The following is a 20,040-nucleotide window of genomic DNA, read 5'->3' on the forward strand; positions in this document are numbered from 1 at the left end:
TTAGGAGGGCAGAATAATTACATATGTAAAAAAAAAAAAAAAAGAGTTTTAAATGACATTAAAAAAAAAAAAAAACAAGTTCAGGCATTCAAGGTGTGTTTGAAAAGTGAAAGGTCTTTGTTTCGGTTAGGTAGAGACATTAAGAAACACATCAACTAGCGTGTCGGCTTGTGCCTTCTTTCAGCTGTCCACACCCTGAAACGGGAAAAGCAGAATCTGCTGGAAAACTGAAAATCTGACTATTCTTTCTGTTTTTACAGTTTCGGGCTCTGATCAGGCTCTGCTGTTTGGTGATTTTTAAAAACACGAAAGGTCATGAAAATCCATTGGAGGGTTTTAGAATGAGAATATGACTAATATCTCATTTGAATGGGTGTATGTTCATGGGGCCACACATTTTGAAAAAGATTTTGCAACAATACATCACATAATATGGAAGCTTTCAAAGGGAATCGTGACATTCATTAAAAAATGCTGAAAAATTAACAAATGTTAAAAATGAAGTAGTTTAGAAATAGTATCACTTTGCAAATTCAGCTATTTTTTGTCCTTTTAAACAACATTTACAACAGGATTTTGAAATCCCTTTATTTATTCATGAAATAGTTTTTTGTAATTGACTTATTGACTGTTTTTCAATTTTTTGAATACATTTTTGATTCAAGCTGTTTTTATTTTATTATTTTATTCTCTTTTATATTAACAATTAAGACAACAGTGGACTAGTTTGTAATTTAGTTTTCTTATTTATGAATTAATTAATTTGTAACAAATGTATTAATGCCTGTTGTAATTTAAAAAGCATTTTTTTAAAAAAATGCCTTATTACAATTTCTGTGGCACTTTCGGTACCTTGTGGTGACACATACGAACTATGTAATTATAAATCAATCAGCTGCCATTATTTTTATTTTTCAGCACCAGTTTTTTAGTATCTTTAAGTGTTTTTCTGAAAATACTGCCATCTTAGTCAAGACTTTTTGTAAAATGATTGCTACGTTCAGTGGGATGCATGTGGTTCAAAAAAGTTTGACTAAAGATAAAATAAATACCATGTTGTTGCAGAAATCTTGCATATAATGATAATGCCATAAACTTCATGCCAACTTTCTCTCAGTACAGTGAGGTGTGATGAAATCTTAAGACGGATGAGTCTCACAGTTCACCACAAGGGGACGCTGTTGTCTCATCCACAAAGAAAGACTTGGACCCATTCAAACACACAACAACGTTTATTTTCATCCATCTTTCATCAGTGCTCCTGCTCCTTCAGATATATTAGCATTTTAACTTCTGCAGCACATTTGCTGCGTCCCATAGTGGCACTGCAAAGTCCATTTGAACAAAATATCACAAAGACTAGACCAGCATAGTCGATGGAGGCAACACAAAAACACATTTCATATCAAAATGAACTGCTCATCAAGAGAAGTAACACTGCGGCTTCAACATGGTGATAACTGACGGTCATATGACACTTTGTAGCTGAGTTCAGGTTGGAGTATGAAGTCTAATGAGAGTACATGCATGCAGCACACAAACTGGCTAGAAAGCACGTTTATACATGCAGTATTGATGAAACTCCTTCAATGAATCTGAAAAGAAAAACAACAATATAGAAACAAAACAAGTGCTTATCTAACACTGTACAAAAGCAATGCTGCATTTATATTAGAGAGGAAAAGTCCAGCAGATCCTCACAGAGCAGAAGCTTGATCTGAGATACAAGGCAGCATCCTAAACTTTCTTCACTTTAATGCACTTTAACTGGGATCCCCGTCGAGTAAAACAGACCAGGTAGTATAATATGAGAGTGGAATTTATTCAACAGCATCGGAGTCTCAGCACTGAACCCCAGCTCTGAGTAATGTATGGAAAGTTGCTCTTTTCAAGTATTCAGTTCCCCTCCGGAGGCTCGGCAGACTACCTGAAGGAGTGTCGGAAGTGCAAACTCCTTCGTTTCAGCTTCTCCGGGTTGTGAGACGCCATGTGGGAGAATTCTCTGAAGATGTCGAGGTACGTGGCGTCTCCTGAAGGAGAAAAACGACAAGAAGAGACGATGAAAATCACAGACCTGATTCTCTTTGAACAGTCAAAACAGCCTTTATGTGAAGGGCCAGAAGCAGGCCGAGGTTCCGCCAGGCCTCCTCCCCTTCCTCTTTTCCAACTTTTCAAATACTGAGCTTTTACTTTTACTGTCGCCATGGTAACCGCTGAATCTACAGCCACAACAGAAGCAGCAGAACTCCTTTGTGTCTGTGAGAGCTCCCAGGCTTGGATAATTAAAAAGGGGACGGACATTCCTGAGAAAGAGCTCAAACCTCATTGTAAACTCAAAAAAAATGTTTTGACTCCACACAAAAGAGTGTTTGTATCAGTCTTCTTGAGTTATGTAAACTTCTAATCAGATTGTGTTCAACTAACAGATTACACTGAGTTAGAGGATCCAACATTTCCTCTATAGTAAACAGGTTTATTCTACCAGTTTCAACTGTTCTGAACTCACAGTGAAGAAAAATGAAGACATCAAGGCCATTTCATTAAGTTACCACAACGTGAATTTAGTTTTAAATCAACTAATGCAGAAATTTGACTTTAAATAACATGCGTTGGTACAATTACCAACATTATTATGTCAACACAACTCATCAAAAATAATGTTTGATAAAATGGTTTATCTAAATTAGTAAATTAGATTTTTTCTTTAGTAACCACCGAGGGTTAGTCAAAGTATTAGGCAATTATTTTAAAGAATAATCTGAGTCCTTTCTCAAGCAAAAAAGCAAAATATTTGCTCATTTCTGCTGTAAAATGTAGTGATTTTCAGTTGTTTGTTAGTTTTATAATAAATTGGACATTTAGTTTAAGAAATAACAAGATATATCAGTGTGCTACTTTTATATTTGTAAAACTGCCTTATTTAAAGGAATCATTTATTCAAACAATATTGTAAATAGATTGGCCGACGTTAGCTTTAAAGTAGCTGTGAAATAGCATTCAATTTGCAAATTCAGTAATTTATTTCTCTTTTTGAACTGCATTATATATTATGACACACCATTTTTTAAATTTCTAAATCAATTTGTGTATTTTTAAAAGATGAATTTATTGACTGTTTTATGTTGTTTTTGTAAATGCATTTTTCATTTGAACCGTCCATCAACAGAGAATTCATTGGCAATCATTTTCATTTTGCCAAATAGTTACTCATTTCTTTTCCTAAAATGTGCTAATTTACAGTTTTATATAATTAAAACATTTGATATTTTTTGGTTTTGGCAAAGAAGACATATCTATCAATGTGCTACATTTATATTTGGGAAACTGTGACATTTTACATGTAAAAAAACAAATAATTTAGAAAACAATCACCAGATTAATTGAAAATTAATCCCATCACAATGAGTCCCATCACAGTAAGATGGTACACGCACCTTAGTTTGGAAGCTCTTCATGATAGAAATATCAGTTTTTCATTTTTAACAAGTTTGCAAATACTTCAAAACATGTTATCTTTGTTTGTGTGTACTTTAAAATTACATTTAGAAAACTATAAGTGTCTCAATTTCTTCTGAGGCAACTGTCAAAATACAGTGCAGGCCAGAGGGTGAATTAGATGAGCAAGATGTAAAGTGACCCCATAAAACTATCATAAAGCAACAGCACAGGAGAAAGCAAACAAAAAAGATGAAAAGCGTCAAGGAAGGAAGACGTGCAGGATTCAGAGTAAAACATGCAGAAAATGAACAGGAGACAATATTGGGCAGCTAAATAATGACAACATAAGACGCCCTACATTAAAGATGCTGAGCAATGAGAGCAAACAAGTGGAGCAACAAGGTCTGATGGTGTAATTTATGAATATACACTACCATTCAAAAGTTTGGGGTCACCCAGGCAATTTCATGTTTTCTATGAAAACTCACATGTTTATTCATGTGTTAACATAATTGCACAAGGGTTTTCTAATCAATTAGAATTTCAACACCATTAGCTAACATAATGTAGCATTAGAACACAGGAGTGATAGTTGCTGGAAATGTTCCTCTGTACCTCTATGGAGATATTCCATTAAAAATCAGCTGTTTCCAGCTAGAATAGTCATTTACCACATTAACAATGTCTACACTGGATTTCTGATTCATTTAATGTTATCGTCATTGAAAAAAAAATGTGTTTCTTTCAAAAATAAGGACATTTCTAAGTGACCCCAAACTTTTGAATAGTAGTAAAGTACATGAATTATAGCTTGGTTGCTTGGACACACGGTTCAGTTGCTTGTATGCGCGTGACATAATAACACGCCAACAAATAAACCACAGTGAAATATTGCACTTTTTCATCCATTTCATTAAAATCTGTAATCAATACTCAGATTTCGGATACAAAAAAATACATTTAACTTATTAAAACGTGATGCTTCATCACAGATTAAAGCAAAAGTGGTTTATAGTTGCAGTGTCAAAATCACAAATAGAGGCAAAAACGGTTCAAATATAAATACAGAACAACATATAAAGTGTTTAAATGTAGCTGTGATGCTCAGACATGAATCATGAATGCTATCAAAAGTTGTGCTACTACTTCAGCAAAGATTAATAGTTAATAACTAATGAATAATGTAATATATAATGATATAATATACCTATACTTTGTCTTCATGTGCTGCTTGCATCATGACTATTTGATTTAAATAGTACTTTTCATTAAAAGGAACTCAATGTGCTTCACATAAAAGATAAAGTATAGATGAGACAATTTTATTATATTTATTATTTATATCACTAATGAAGTACTTATTATATTAATTCTAACTACTTATAACTCATTGTCAGGATTTGTTCTCTTTGTGCGTAATCATAAAACATTAAATGTGACTACAGATTACAGTTTGCGTCATTAGTTTGTACACTTGTTATTTAACATCACACCATTTATTAGGTGCATTTATACAGCTTCTATATACGGTACACTGTTTAAGCTCTTCATCAAACACCCCTTTTCTGATTCAAACAGTTAGTAGTTATTCAGTCATGCAGCAAAAATCAGAGACATTTGTTCAAGTTTAGTGTGTTAATGATGTCGGATAAAGTTAGTAAGAAGCAAAGTAAAAGAAACACAGAAGCAAAGGAGAGGTTAGTTTTTAGTCACACCTTCGGTTTATTTTCAGCATCATTTCAGAGACACCGGGAGGAAAACAAAGGTAGCAGTTAGTGTTAATATGCACAAATAGTCAGAGACACACGCTCTCTTACAATATTCAAAGAAATTGTACAGATAACAGTCAGAGACGGAAAAAATACAAGAAAGTTAAAAATGGCATGTTAGAAGAAAGAAGTGTTAATAGTTTTTAGTTTATATACACAACAGTCACTGTAGACACACTGAGCTGTACAACACATAATCCTTCTATGGCGCAACGCAAATGATTGTTCAGTTTGTTCATCACGCAAAAACAAAATAGTTGGAAAGTATTCCTGTGGCTCCCACAGTTGCCACATGTTGTACTGCACAAGGTAAGAAAAGGCTGCGTTAAGAGAGACGGACTGTTTTCAAAGTGCTTTGAATCCATCACTGACGAGGAGGAAGGAGAAAAACGAGTGAGCTGCTCCTTCTGGGTCTGAATACTAAAGTATGATCTGTTTTCCTGTCAAACACTAAACACAAAAAAAACAGGAAGCAGATATATTTTTATGCTTTTGGTTTAAAATGGAGAGTGGGCACGCTTTCTAGCGTTTTTGTTGTTGGTTTAAAACAACAAACAAAAAAGAAAAAAAGAAAAGGAAAATAAGCCAGTTTTCTATATTTGTTGGTTCCAAAGGAAAAATGAAAAATGGGCCAATTTTCTCATTTTGTAATTGTTGATTTAAAACACTGGTGAAATAGGAAAATTTGCCTTTTCTGATTTATTATTTGTTGCTGGTTAGAACTTTTTTTAAATATTAAAAATGAGGTTGTTTTCTATTTTCTTTGTTTTGTTTTGGTTGTTGACAGAAAATACCCGTCTGTCACTGTCACGTTCTTTTAAAAACATTTCATCTGCAAATACAATTTGAGGACTGTACAAAAATTATTTGGAGTGATTAAAAAAAATGGATTTCTCACTTTGCTGAAAGGTGTGACATATCAATTAATTAATTCATTTCAAATGGGGGAATTTGGAAATGCTCAGGCATAATGAAAAGATGGAGTTGTTAGAAAATAATAATATTTCCCTGAGACATTATAAAAAACTATAGCACTAAAATTACAATATATTAACTTACAATCCAAAGAACAATGAACTTCAGTAGCATCCGCTGGTTCTGAAAATGTGACTGAAGAGTCACAAATAAACTCAATAAATATCACCAATGATAAAACTGTGAATACCCCAGTCACATGTTCACCTTTCTTGTGAACACGGTAAACACAACCTCATTTCAACCCACATATTCTGGCATGTTAATGTTATTGCAGTACTTCTTATGGCCACTATCATATCGGTAATTACGATTCGTTCTCCCTATGTGCAATCTGAGTGTATAAGAGTGTTGTTCTGGTGGCATATTAAGCTTCAAACCAGCTAATATAATAGCTAATAACCCTGGAGAAAGTCTCTCTGCTTCCATCCTTTTTGTACAGCCCTCTATAGTTAAAAAAAATCTTCATGTTTCTACTATGAAAACAAAAATGTAAAAACACTTGCTGGCTCTCTGCTGATTTTCTTTGGTTTGAACTAAACCCCAACAGTCCACAGCATCTTTGAAAGACAATCGACATCTTTGGGAAATCATCAGTATTTTCCAGCAGGCTAATTCTGCCTCAGATAATGCAACATTGTGGTCAGCCTATTCTGAGTCACTGCCGTTTACTGTGAGCTACCGAGAGGGCAAACAAGTGGTCGTCTAGACTGGATGATTAAATACAGCTGCATGCTGCTCTGTTCACTGTTATCATCACATCATCCTGTCAGTGGAAGACGGAGGGGAAAAGGGCGCTCAGTGTTTTTGCATCCACTAATTTCTGTCATGAAAGTCATTCCATGCACTGTTGTCACGATTTGGCAGTATATAATAAGGATATTAACATTACTCAACAATACTAAATGTCAAAGAGTCACATACACTGGGTACAGAAGGTAAGAACAGGCTGCAGAGGACCTGGGCAACAGCCACCCATGCATCATAAACAAAGAACAAATCTAATATAGGTCTAGTTGTGATATACCAGATTATCATAAACAAACATTTTGACATACAAATATTGTATATACAGTAATACATGTTAGTTTAGCGTGATTTATCAAAAAATGTCCATCTTCCAGTGCAGTTTGTTTTTGCAGAAAAACTTCACCAACGAGTGATTAAATACCGTGAAGCTGCGGAGGATTTCTCATAATGAGAAGATAACACTGTTGCTGTACGTGTGCTCAGCAAAATAAAATCTAACAAAATATATCCAGCTTAAAAAAATACCATCTGCATCGTTGTCAAACATAATACAAAAAAATACTGATTATCTGCACTGACATAATCATTGCACTATTGCTCTGGGAGTTTTGTCATAAATAAAAATGAATGAAAAACAAACTGGAAGTCAAATCACTGTTGGTAAGACAAAGTGCATCATTTCGCTTTTAGTTAAACGTAAAAGCTTCGCTTGATCAATCTATCGATCAATACAGAGAAACGATTCTAGGATCATTTACTGTCAGTCACAGTTATCACTAGCCTCACAGTTTCCCCTCGTAACAGTCACAATATTTAAATAAAGAGCTCCTTCATCATTTGATCACAAGTGCATGTTGGACAGATCCTCAGGTTAATTAAAAATCACAGATTTATCTGCACTATCAGTTCACATTATTATTATTACTGGGCTACAGAGGTATGAAGTAGGAGCTTCACTGGTTCTGCAAGGAAGAGAAGTCATGTTAGGATCATCATTTTGGCATAAGCGGACAGCTTTAGATGCACCCATGAGCCTCTGGTGCTGTTGATCAGTAGGAAGAAGTCAGCTGGAAGTTATCAATTACTGACAAAAATGTGAGTTTTACTTCAGAAAGCCAGAAAATCTGCTCCCACTTAACACAACTCAGTCAAATGGTGAAACGAAATCGAGTCTTAGAATAAAAGCAGCTGTTGCAGGTCTTTGGTTCAGAGCACCTCGTACCCTCTGAAACTACCAAACCAAGACTGTTCCTGAAAACTCTGCGGTTGACTTCATTTGTGGTCCGTTCACAGCCTGCTAAGCTTTACAAACTGACTAATCCTTCCTTGGCAGTGATTTCTCTGCTGATCAGCACCTCGCTAAAAGCATCTACAATGATTTCCTTTTTTTTTTTTTTTTTTTTTTTTTTTGGCAAATCTGACATCATTAAAGTAAATGAGCACTGAGTTGTTGTGAGATCCTGAGAGAGGAGCTGTCTGCTGGCAGGTGTCTGTTCTGAGGTGGACAGACTGTGCAGGGAAGAGGAACACTAGCAATATTCTGACGTAGAGAAGAAGATAAACTGGTGGTGAAAAGTCTCTTGGACGAGCTCGAAGCATAAGAGCCTCGTCATATGTCTACCGGCACCCCCTGCACTGCTTCACCCTGACTGCACTCGATTAGCAGTCGGCTATAGTGAGGCAGATAAACTCCTGTATGCATTTCTTATACTGCTGCTCAGTGGGGCTGCTGGTTGGGTATTGACCTGGCTGTCCGAAGGGTCCCTCCGACTCCCGCATCTCCTCGTTCATCCGGGCCAGACGCAGCCTGAAGGGAAGATGGAGATACAAAGAGAGGAGGAGCAGAGCGTTAAATATTCATCAAAACCTGAGAAAACTTGGTCGAATCTGCATTATGTATGTAAGATGACATACAGCGTGACTATATCTGCATTGGCTTGCTGCACAGCTATACTCAGAGGGTCCTGACCGTCCTCATCACCGTCGTTCTGCGTAGCTCCACGTTTGAGGAATAAACACACCTGCCTGGAAATACAAAGGAAATGAGATTAATGCACAGCTAATAAGATTCTCTCTGAAACTTATTAGAATCAGGGAATGTCTCTGTACTCATGCAGGAACACATCCATGTTGTTATTTTAAATCTGTTTCATCTTCTTCTTTTTGCTCAAGAAAGTGTTTCAAGTGCACACAGCTCATCCTTCTAAATTTGCGACAAAAGGTGCCCACTTCTGGTGCATTCGTGGTCAAGATTCATTCACAAAAATGCCAAGAAAGAGTTTTACACCACAGAGTGTCAAGTTCTACAATTCTTGAACCTGTCAAAACTGATTAAAAGTGCTAGTAAATTGTTAATTATTTACACAATCATTTGGAGTTGTGCTTCTGGCCGCATAATAAATGGAAGCCCAATCAATATTTTCTCTCTGTCAGCTCTGTTTTGGTTTTGAACAACTCCTGAGGGAAATATCAGGCTCTTCAGCTGCTCAGTATTTTATTGTGTCCGTCTGCTCTGTGGTGCTGAGTTAATCTCTCACCAGATGTCATTTACGCCGTGCATTTCATGCAGCTATGTCCTATTCTTCTGCTATCTGCGTGTTCCTGTTATCAAAATCCTCTTTGCTACTGGAAACAACGTCCACTAAAAATAGAAAGTTTTGAAAAAGATTTGGATAATGCATTAAAGCAGCCCTGCTTGGTTTTATCAGTGAATTAGAGATTTAATGACAGTGTTCCCAGCTGCCAGCTGTGACTGAGTCGAAAAGTTGCAGGCGAACAGCTAAAAATGAGCAAATCCCTGTAAAATAGGGGGAGTTTTGGGTGACAGTTCTGTTGAGGTTCATCTCTGTGACTACTGACTGTTTGCAAGACTGTTTTAATTGGCGTGAAAATATCAATTATACCCACTTCATGGTCAACAACAGTTTTAAAGACAATGCAAACTTGTACAACAAGCCGGAGCCTCTAATGAAGAGGAAAATCAATTGTCTTAAATCACTCATGCAGCAGGAGAGTAAACAGCCTCTCTGCGCATCATGACTCACCCTGTGTGTCCCAGATATGTGGCATGATGCAGGGGTCCCCGCCCTCTCGCGTCTCTTTGGTTGACATCAGCAGCGTTCTGCAGCAGAAACTCACAGGCGATCAATGACCCCTAAAATAAAGCTGCCAGTTAGCTTCACGCTGACGACAAAATATTGGTAGAAATTCAGAGAGTTTGATGAACTGATATTGAAACACCCCCATCTGTTGACATTCCTGCTCAGTTTGGTGCCTTTTTGAGGGGACTTTTGTTTACATAGTTAATAATCTTATTGTATTAAAGCAAGGGCGTCAAACATGTGGCCCGCGGGTCAAAAACGGCCCTCCAGAGGGTCCAATCCGGCCCGCGGGACGATTTTGTAAAGTGTAAACATTCCAGCGACAACATTAACACAGATTGTAAATTTGTAAAACTATAAATTTAAAATAATTTCTAGACACTGACAAGTTGTTTTGATCATAAAGTAAAATACTAGATTGTTCATTGTTTTTTTGTTTTGTGTCTCATTTTTGTAATATTTTGTCTTGTTTTTGTCTTTTATTTGTCTGACTTTTGTTGTTTGTCTCATGTTTTTGTCATTTTGTTTCTCATTTTTGTCCTTTTGTGTTTCCTTTTTGTCTCGCTTGTGTTTGTCATCTTATTTTTGTCACTTTGTGTTTTGCTTATTTGCTGTTTTGTGTGTCGTTTTTGTCATTTTGTGTTTTGTTGTCTCACTTGTGCTGTCCATTTCTTTTTTGCTCTGAAACTTTTTTGTCAAATTTTTTGTCTCTTTTTTGTTTTGTTTCGTCTCGTTTGTCTCATTTTTTGTCATTTAGTTTCTCATTATTGCCATTTTGTGTATCATTTTTGTAATATTTTGTCTTGTTTTTGTTGTTTTTTGTTGGGGTTTTTTTTTGTCTGACTTTTGTCGTTTTGATCATAAAATAAAATACTATATCAGTCAGTGCCAGATACCAGCGACCAAATGTTCTGTTCCTTTGTAGACACTCTGTGATCTGGAAGTTGTACTGTGTAAATGATAAACTGAGGCATAATATTGTTGAAATTGAATTTATTTTTCTTAAGAAATTTCAGGTTGTTCATAATGTTCTGTAAAAGTATAATTCCTTAAATGTGAACATTTTCAGAATCTACTTTTTTGCACTAAAACAAAGGAAATATTTGGAGTTGTGGTTATTTATTGGTCACAATGCTCTGGTCTGGCCCACTTCAGAGCAAACTGGGCTAAATGTGGCCCCTGAACTAGAATGAGTTTGACACCCCTGTGTTATAATATTTCAATTTGTGAGTTTAATACACATTCCAATCATATTCAGAACACGGTATTTAATATACAAAACCTAATTAATAATATTATTTAGTTTTTTTATCCAGATTTTTTAGATGCAGGTGCACTAGCTCTCTATCATGCTTTCACCCTGCAAAAATTTACTGCTCAGTATCAATTTTTATATGGTTATTTCATTCATATGGATTCTTTTTATGAACACAGTAAACACAATCCCATCTGAAGGCAACAAAACTCCAAGCAACACACACGACTCCTGACTACATGACCAACATTATTTTGTCCCACTTGACAAAGTTCTTCAGACATTATGCAGGCCAAGAAGTTCTCCTTATAGCACAGCTTCATGTGTAAAATTGGTGGAAACATTAACTGAGATACGATACTTGAAGTTTGAGAAGTTTGCAGACCTGTTCACTCGACTGACTCACCCCAATCACAGCCTGTATGAGGGGCGTCTTTCCTTCGTCCTCATCGTTGACTGAATTGACATCAGCCCCGTGAGCCAACGCTTCAGCCATGACCGGCAGGTTGCGAGCTTTTGAGGCTTTGTAGAGCAGCGCTCCAGGATGAAGGTCCCTCATGTCCTCTGGGTCTGACGTCTCTGGCTCGGCCTCCAGCTCCGCTTCACCGCTCGAGTCCTCTGACACCTCACACTCTGAGGACAGCAAAACCAGACAAAGCGCTCATGTGCCAGCAATGCAGGATTCACAAAACATAGAATCTGTTGCTGGAGTTGCAGTTGAACATTCCTCCACTGGACTCACCCTCCTCTGTGACGCTGTCCACCACCGAGCCAAACACCAGGATGTCTGTGCTGCCATCTGTGCTGCCTCCCAACCCACTGTCACTGCTCAGGCCTGCCGGACCGAGAGACGCCACAACATGGACACATTAGTCACCGCTGTCTTTTTCAGGTGCTACAATATTATTCAAGGGCAGAAGCAAGGTCCAACACAGGATTCAAGCATCCTGACCCAACGTTTTAATGAGAACAGGGGCCTATGGTTAAGGGTGTAAATTGCTGAACCAGTGAGTCGCTTACTTCGAGGCCCAGATCCGGTATCAAAGTAGGAGAAGAGAGAGTCCAGCTCATCCGGACAAAACAGAGATTCTCGTCTGAACTTTGCTGCTGCTGCGAGACAAACACAGATGAGTGATACACGTTAGGAAAGCAGAGGAAGAGCATTTGTTGGAGCATTATATTATTCTTTCAATCTCTGTCTCTTTCTTGTAAAGTAACATCACTATACTGTATATGTTTGTCTAAGTTTTTAAGAACTGTTTCCCCTCAATGGCTCATATCATCATGTTGTTGTAGATCTGAGAAGGGCTGGACGATACAGACATAACAAAACGTTTTATTTTAGGCGATATAATCGGTAATTTTTAAATAACCTATTACTAATAAAGGCCAGGAAAAAAGTGTCATTTCTTATTGTTTTTTTAAACCACCTTATTTTGAATTTAATGACTTTAGGTCGGCAAAGGAGCTCCATTATCAAGGTATGATAAGTTGTTCATGATCCAGAGAGAGAACACACTTTGCAGTTTCATGATCTTATCTTTAGCACTTTACATCTATTGCATTTAAGTGAAACTATCAAACATTCAACAGATTTATTATTGTATTGATGGAGTGTGGACCACTGATTCTTTTTATCACCTAGGCCTTCAATTTGCTTGGGCACTAGTGCAAATTTTTAAGTATAACCATGCAATAAACAAACCAATTGAACAAACAAAAAATAGGCACATTAAAACCATATTTAAATAACATCATATATGAAAAGATTCTTGATTGAAACATACATATACATCCACATACATCTACATTTGTACAAATGCAAGAGAACCGTATTGCAAAACAAAAAACAGAGATTCAGACATCAAGTTTGCAGATCAAATGCATAGTCTAGTCAAATCCAGAGTTTGGATTGAGTTGCTGTTCGCTTGAATGAGGAATAAAAGACTGTTTAAAATGGTGGTTCTTATATTTACAGGCTCCATAACATCTACCTGAGGGTAGTAGTCTGTAGTCTGAAAATAAAAAAGCGTGAGGGTTCTTCAGTATCTTTTATGTATATTTGACAACAGATTTTTCCTAGACTGTGACAGGTGTTCTTTTTTCAGTCACATTCTTTGCCATTTCAAACAAAGTGTTTATCAAGTACAAAAAGCAAACACAGGATTACTTTCATACTGAAAAAAAAAGTAACTAGGCGATGAGGAATGTTTTTTTTTTCTATGATTTCCAGATTTCATTTGCACTGAACATTGGTCTTTTAAGTCTTTGTGAATCTAAAAATGTGCGCATAATGTCTGCAAGTTCAAGAATGAGTACAACAACAGGTCTCTAAGGGTTTTAAAGCTTCTTAACTGCCTCCATGACCTGTGTGCCGCAGTCACTGCTGCCAATCCGACTGCTGACTGTGTTTATCAGATGGCATGCACCTGTCTGTTTAACGTTATACTGTATCTCTGACTCACGTCTTTCCATCTGCACACCCTTCAACCAGCCAGGTCTGAAAACATCTGATTTACTGTATAACATGATGAAACAATCATTTAAAATTTCAGCACAATTGGTTTCTTACAGCTTTGATCTGATTCAATGAAAACACATCACATCAACAGAGATTAGCCGACGTACCTGAGGAGAGGGTGGAAGGGGAGGTGCTGCCCGGCTCTTGTCGGTATCTCCGCCGTGTTTTAGGTACCGTGGTGGCGCTGTTGTGCCTCCGACACTTCTTCACGCTCCACCGCCGCTCCGACTTCCTCTCCCCGTTGATGAGTATCTCTGTGGAGCCCAGCTTCTTCAGGAATTTCTTCTCCACATACTTCGCCTTAATCCAAGCCTCTTTTTCTTGCCTGCAAAGCACCACGTGACAAACTTTCGCATCTCAAAAGCAAGATTTATATATATTCTTGCTAGCTGTGTTTTATGTCTCCCTACCTTGAACTGGATGGTAGTGGTTTCTTCAGACCTTGTTCTTGATATGAGCCTTCATAGATGTGGTTGATGACACTGTTTCCAAGCTCACACATTAACTACACAGAGAGAAACATAAAAGATATCACAATAGTTTGACATTTTGCGGAATATGAAGACAAAATGAAGTTCTCACTCATATTTGTCCGTTAAACAAAAAGTCAAAGCTAGAAGTTGGTAAGTGGTTTGCACAAGAACATTCTGGCATGTGGATGGCCTGATGTGGATGGCCACAGCTGTAACAACTTAGTTTAGCTTAGCATAGGGACTGGAGAAACTAGGAAGCAGTTAGCCTGGCTCTGTTCAAGTGTACAAACATCTGCCAACATCTTTAAAGCTCATTAACTGACACTTCACATGTTGTTTGTTTAGGTTGCGGTTTTCATTCAAGAACCACTAACATCAGATAACAACCAACAGAGACAACATTACTTAACGTAAGGTGCTTCTTAGTGCACCATGTCAAGTCACTAAATCTACTGAAAGTTAGATAATTGAAGATCTGCAGGAATCTGAATAAGATTCGGCACTGAACCAGTTATTAATTAATTTGTGATTTTTGTAGTATTTGTGGATAAAAAAGTGAAATTTTGTGTCGTTCCAATTTAATTTTTCACAGAAAAACAGGTTGTCAATAAATACTTTCTTGTCAGAGTATTTGGAAACAAATGAATACAATGAGAGCCATTAACTTCCTGGCATCTCCACTGATTTACCAGCAATTGGTCCTACTAAAGAAAATGTCAAGTACATAACCCCGTGTAAAACCACAGCTTCTTGGGTGTATGTTTCTTCATTTGAATGGATTAAAAAACAAGCTGCAAATATTTCATGTTTTAAAGATTTTGATAAGTTGATTTGTTACCTTTGAATAGAGCCAGGCAAGTAGTTTCCCCGTTTTCAGTCTTAATGCTAAGCTAAGCTAACTGGCTGTTGACTACGCCTTAACACACAGATAAATGAGTGGCATCTGTCTTCTCTGCAAGTGTGTATCTATAAATGTGAGGCACTTCCTCTAATGCATTAACAACTTCTCTGTGGCTCATTTCTTGAGACAAACTGTACCTTTAATAATTCTGGTTCCCACGAGTCCAGCGTTAGTGAGCGCACTTTTGAACAATGAACTCCAAGACTCCTGCAGCAACAACACAAGAAGAACAAATATATTTTGAGTCCAAATATGCTTTTGAAGTTCTGTGGAGAAACTATTTTACAGTGAAAGTGGAAGGATTACTTTCTTATGAGTGCAAAGCAGCAGATGGTGGTCAACTCAACTAAAATACTCTTCTAATATGAGAAGAGGAACTTTAATGAATAATACGGTGTTGTGCATTGACCTGGTTTGAATAGCCGCAAGTTTTATCCCGGGCTCCTAATGTCATGCAAATCACTGTCTGGTATCCAGGCAACAGTTGCATGTTAGAAAGAAACTGCATTGTAGGAAGAGGCCACGACTGATCTAACTGTGAGAAGACGAGTCCACAGAGGGAACATGAATATCCAACAGGTGGGAACACACACAGGGACGAGTTTCGTCATTACATAAGCAATGATAATTGCAACTTGAAAGTAAACACGCAACTCCCGAGGGCCAGTTTTCCCAGCGGGCCCTTGAAAACTAACCTCAGTGATGTAATTCTTAAGCTGTGTGTGTGGCAGAACGTGCTCGCTGCCTTTAGCAGTGCAAAGTAAGGCCAAAGGAACAGACAGCTGGCAGCTTTTACAGTCTTCAGAGCCAGCACAGCACAGAACAAGTTATCAGATCTTTCACTGACTGCTACTCAGAAATCCCTCTTACTTGGACATTGAAGCCTCAATGTGCATCACTTTGCATGCAGCTCCGCATGTGACACTGTGAAGCTTTGTATACATTAATCTGCTGAAGATGACTGAAATATTCCATATGCTCTGTAATATCATTTGTTTTAAATACAAACTTTGTCCTTTTACTACAATTTTACCTGCTGTATTGTAGTTTATCTACTTAGAAGATAATTGCAGTACAACATACACAACTGTGCTTTGCATCCTTAAGTCCTCCACACTTGTGTCTAGTTTGTTAAGCTTTTAAAACAAGAAAAGCACTCAGAGAGCGCAGTACTCCGCCAAGGCTGCTCAGTCGTTGTATGATTTCCAACGGGTAAGTCCCGATAAGTCTGCAACTGTGGATTTGTAGTAGGATTGCAATCATGTGATCATCAGCGGGCAGCTGACGTAGCGTTCACTTGTTGTCATAGTAACAGTGATGCTGTGTCGCTATCTCGCAATGACATAGAAATACTTAACAAATCCGTGGGTCCAGACTATAAGCCGCATCACTGCCAAAATCTAATCACTTGGTCCTTGTGTCATTTCTGACCTTCCCTGAAAATTTCATCTAAATCCAGTATTCCATTTTTGAGTAATGTTGCACACAGACAGACTAACAGACGGAAGGACAAACGTATGCCAGGACGTATCAGGATGGGAGTACTGACTCCAAAGTAAGAAACTATCCCATTACAAGTAAAAGTCCTGCATTCAAAATTTAACTTTAAAGAGTACTCCACATACTTACCAGTGCAGTCTTATAAGACTGTTAGACTCACAGCGGATTAAAAAAAAAAATCTGAATGGATCCAGAAAAACCAGAAATATTTTCTTTTTTATGTCACATATTCTCTCTTGTCAAAACCTACAGTCTACATTACCCACAATTCAACCTGGCTCATCGATTCTCTTTGGATGATCATTTTTATTACTTTAAAAGATGCAGATGTTTTTCTGGACTTCTCTACCTGTGGATGCCGGAGCACTCGATACACAGCAGGATACCCAGGTTGATGGAGGCCCAGCGAGGGTCGGCCTGACCACAGTCGCAGCACTGCTCGTTCCCCGGCAGACACTGGATGCGCTGCAGGATGGTCTCTCCTCGGGCGCTGCGCTCCCGCGGCTCACTGGCCGAATCAATACTGCTGGTGGATGGAGAGGCTGTTCTGTCCAGATGCTAAAAATAAACACAAAAACATCCGTTAGGATTGTGGGCACTCAGTATGCCTGTGTGTTTATGCTTAATAACAGTGTTTAGGAAAGGTTCTATTCAATTTATAGTTATACAGAACTGAGAGAAACATTGAGGTCATTTATTGAAGTCAAAATAGCAAGACAACTTTAAAAAAATATTGCTGAAAGTAAAGTTTTATTTGTTATTAGTCATAGTCGAATTATGGACATTTTTGTTGGCATTAATTGCCCTTTTGACTTTTTTGTACAGATTAAACAAATAATTAGGGTTAATTAGGGAGTTTTAGACATGCTACTAGGCACATTTGTTACCACTGGATGACTGTGACATACTTCAATGTAGTAGGTGTCTGGGCTCTCTCTGTAGGCTGAAGCAATGCTAGCTTGAACTGCCTGTATCCATGCTTGTCTTAGCTTCTCAGACTCAGCCTGAAGCATGCAGCTCCTGTAAGACAAAACATCACAATAGTATTCACAAGTCTTAAAGTACTGTCCTGACAAATCTGCACAGTAGCACTATAATTTCATAATGCACAGATAAAAACAATAAAACAAGACAACACTAATAAGGGCAGGTGTATGCTACTGCACTTAGGCATGGTCGCGTTTTGAGCTAAATGCTATTGTCAACAAGCTGGCATGCTAAAATTTACCATCATGTATGTTTACCATGTTCACTATCTCAGTTTAGCATTAAACTGTGCTAAATAGAATCTAAGGATTAGTAAGGCTGAGTATTACAACTTATGTTTTAGTATGATTAAAATGAAATAAATCAGTTTTACAGCTTGTGATCTTGACAGGATGCATCGTAGAGCTTAAATTAAAAAGTTGCTATGATGATTTCCTGGTACACAGTTAAAAAGATTAAAGTAAAACAAATGTAATATGAGTGTGTAGCCATGTTAGCAGCTCTGTAAAACTGTCAACACTAATAATTTCCTGCTAATATGCTAACTATGCCAACGCTAACATGCTAATGTTTAGCAATTTTGTTTACCTTTTTCACTACCACAAATAAAAATGTTAACAGCTAACATTTGCTAAACAGTGTTAAGCTGTTGGAAAAGCTGACTTAAAAGTAAAAGAAACAAGTCAAATTATGCATTTGTGTATCTTAAAACGAGAGAACATACTTTAAAAAAAAAGATTTAAATAAAATGACTCATTTTACAGGTAATATGCATGCTAAACATGTATCTTAAATTGGTACCTGTTAGCATGCTGACATTTGATAATTAGCACTAAACAGAAAGTAAAACTACAGTTGTACTGCAATGTACGCTTATAGATTAACTTTAAGTGGTATTATGGTGATTTCCTAAAGCCCAAGTAAACAGATTATACAGGTACACAGTCTACCAGTCATGATAGCAGCTCTGTGAGGCTCAGACACAGCAGTAGTTTTGAGGTAAATGCCATCATCAGTATACCAGCCTGCTCATAATGACGATGCTAACTTGCTGATATTCAGTACATATGTTGACATTACCATCTTACTTTAGCATGTTTGTCTAGTTTTATTTAGTAGAATTTCAGTGTAAGGGTCAGTTTGTGTCATTCCAGATAGGAGTGATGCTGTACCATCTCAGATTTTGTTCAGAGTTTACTTATTTGTGACTTTTTTTCATGTTTTTTTTTTTTTTTTATCTAATTTTTGTAATATAACTCTCAATCTTGCAACACTGAGGCCTCAATAACACAGTACCATTCTCTAGGGCCAATAGGTTTAAAAAAAAAAAAAAAAAAGGTCTCTGCTAGAATGCTTCAATCATTTCAATTCCCTGGTCTGTAAACTCAACAAAGTCTGTGAGCTTCATTGTCTGGAGACCATGACTGTGTGTTCAACATTTCATGGCAATCAAACAGTCACAAGATATTCATTTGACACCAAAGTAGACAAACCGACTAATGCTGCCGTCACTGGAGCAACGCTGCTACTATGGCTATGATGTTGACAGTGAGATTGTGCCTTACTTGGAGGGGGAGACGACCTCAAAGCAGAACCTCCTCTCGATGTCCTCACACGGTTTAACAGAGCACAGTCGGAGGTCCTCCACCACCACTGTCAGAGAATCCTGCTAACACAACACAACCTCTCATTCCTGTACTTATCATCAGCCCCAATACAGTACAGGTAGAAAACAGCTGTTCCTCCCTGATAAGACATTTTTCCTGGCAGCTGCCGGCCTCAGCGTATCTTTCCATTACATTATTTACACACACGGATGTCAGGCAGAAAAAGCCACCCTGTTGACTGCAGTTTGAGCACTCAGTTATGAGCAGACATCTCTTGACTCACAAACATGAAGTCAGTGAGCAATGACGGATTTCAAAGAAGATCACGTTCAAAAACATTACAGCTGCACTTAACCTCTCGGAGCCCACTTTGCCCTGGGAGAAAGCTGATAGTTTAGAGATATATGGACTTGCCTTGAGCTTCTTCTGATAGACCAACTGGCTGTTTTGTATGGAGAACCACCGTCTAGAGAGAGAAGGGAGATGAATAAAACATATTTTAGATGGATATCCTACAAAATGTTAGGTCAGCGTGCAAAGAGGAACCCCTGTGGATACCAGTGACCAAGAAGATTGCTTCACATCACAGCCTTACTAACCTGCTGCATTTTTACATTTTACTGCATTGCACTGTGAGAAGGAGGGTTTTTTTTTTTTTTTTTTTTACACGAGTGATCCAAGCTATGGTAACTAACTTGCTGTTTTGTGAAGATAATCTAACCTTGGACAGAATAGAGGACCATGAGATACAGGTGGAAGCTCT

The 20,040-nt window shown here is 37.6% G+C and overlaps 1 protein-coding gene across 1 annotated transcript in view; it reads right to left on the minus strand.

The window, feature by feature from the left end:
- Positions 1-5,136: 5,136 nt before the first annotated feature.
- The window catches only part of acap3a (ArfGAP with coiled-coil, ankyrin repeat and PH domains 3a), an 82,086-nt gene continuing 67,182 nt past the window's right edge, over positions 5,137-20,040 (minus strand). The window contains exons 12-24 of the mRNA XM_023261421.3: positions 19,692-19,743; positions 19,236-19,336; positions 17,592-17,703; positions 17,033-17,241; positions 15,321-15,390; positions 14,220-14,314; positions 13,917-14,134; positions 12,309-12,398; positions 12,031-12,123; positions 11,695-11,921; positions 9,977-10,086; positions 8,847-8,957; positions 5,137-8,739 (exon numbers count right to left, since the gene is read on the minus strand). Of these exons, the coding sequence (XP_023117189.2) occupies positions 8,592-8,739; positions 8,847-8,957; positions 9,977-10,086; positions 11,695-11,921; positions 12,031-12,123; positions 12,309-12,398; positions 13,917-14,134; positions 14,220-14,314; positions 15,321-15,390; positions 17,033-17,241; positions 17,592-17,703; positions 19,236-19,336; positions 19,692-19,743 (1,636 nt within the window). The 3' untranslated portion in view covers positions 5,137-8,591. The remainder of the gene's footprint in view (positions 8,740-8,846; positions 8,958-9,976; positions 10,087-11,694; positions 11,922-12,030; positions 12,124-12,308; positions 12,399-13,916; positions 14,135-14,219; positions 14,315-15,320; positions 15,391-17,032; positions 17,242-17,591; positions 17,704-19,235; positions 19,337-19,691; positions 19,744-20,040) is intronic.

Source organism: Amphiprion ocellaris, chromosome 8 (genome assembly GCF_022539595.1).
Source record: "Amphiprion ocellaris isolate individual 3 ecotype Okinawa chromosome 8, ASM2253959v1, whole genome shotgun sequence".
NCBI lineage: Eukaryota > Metazoa > Chordata > Actinopteri > Pomacentridae > Amphiprion > Amphiprion ocellaris.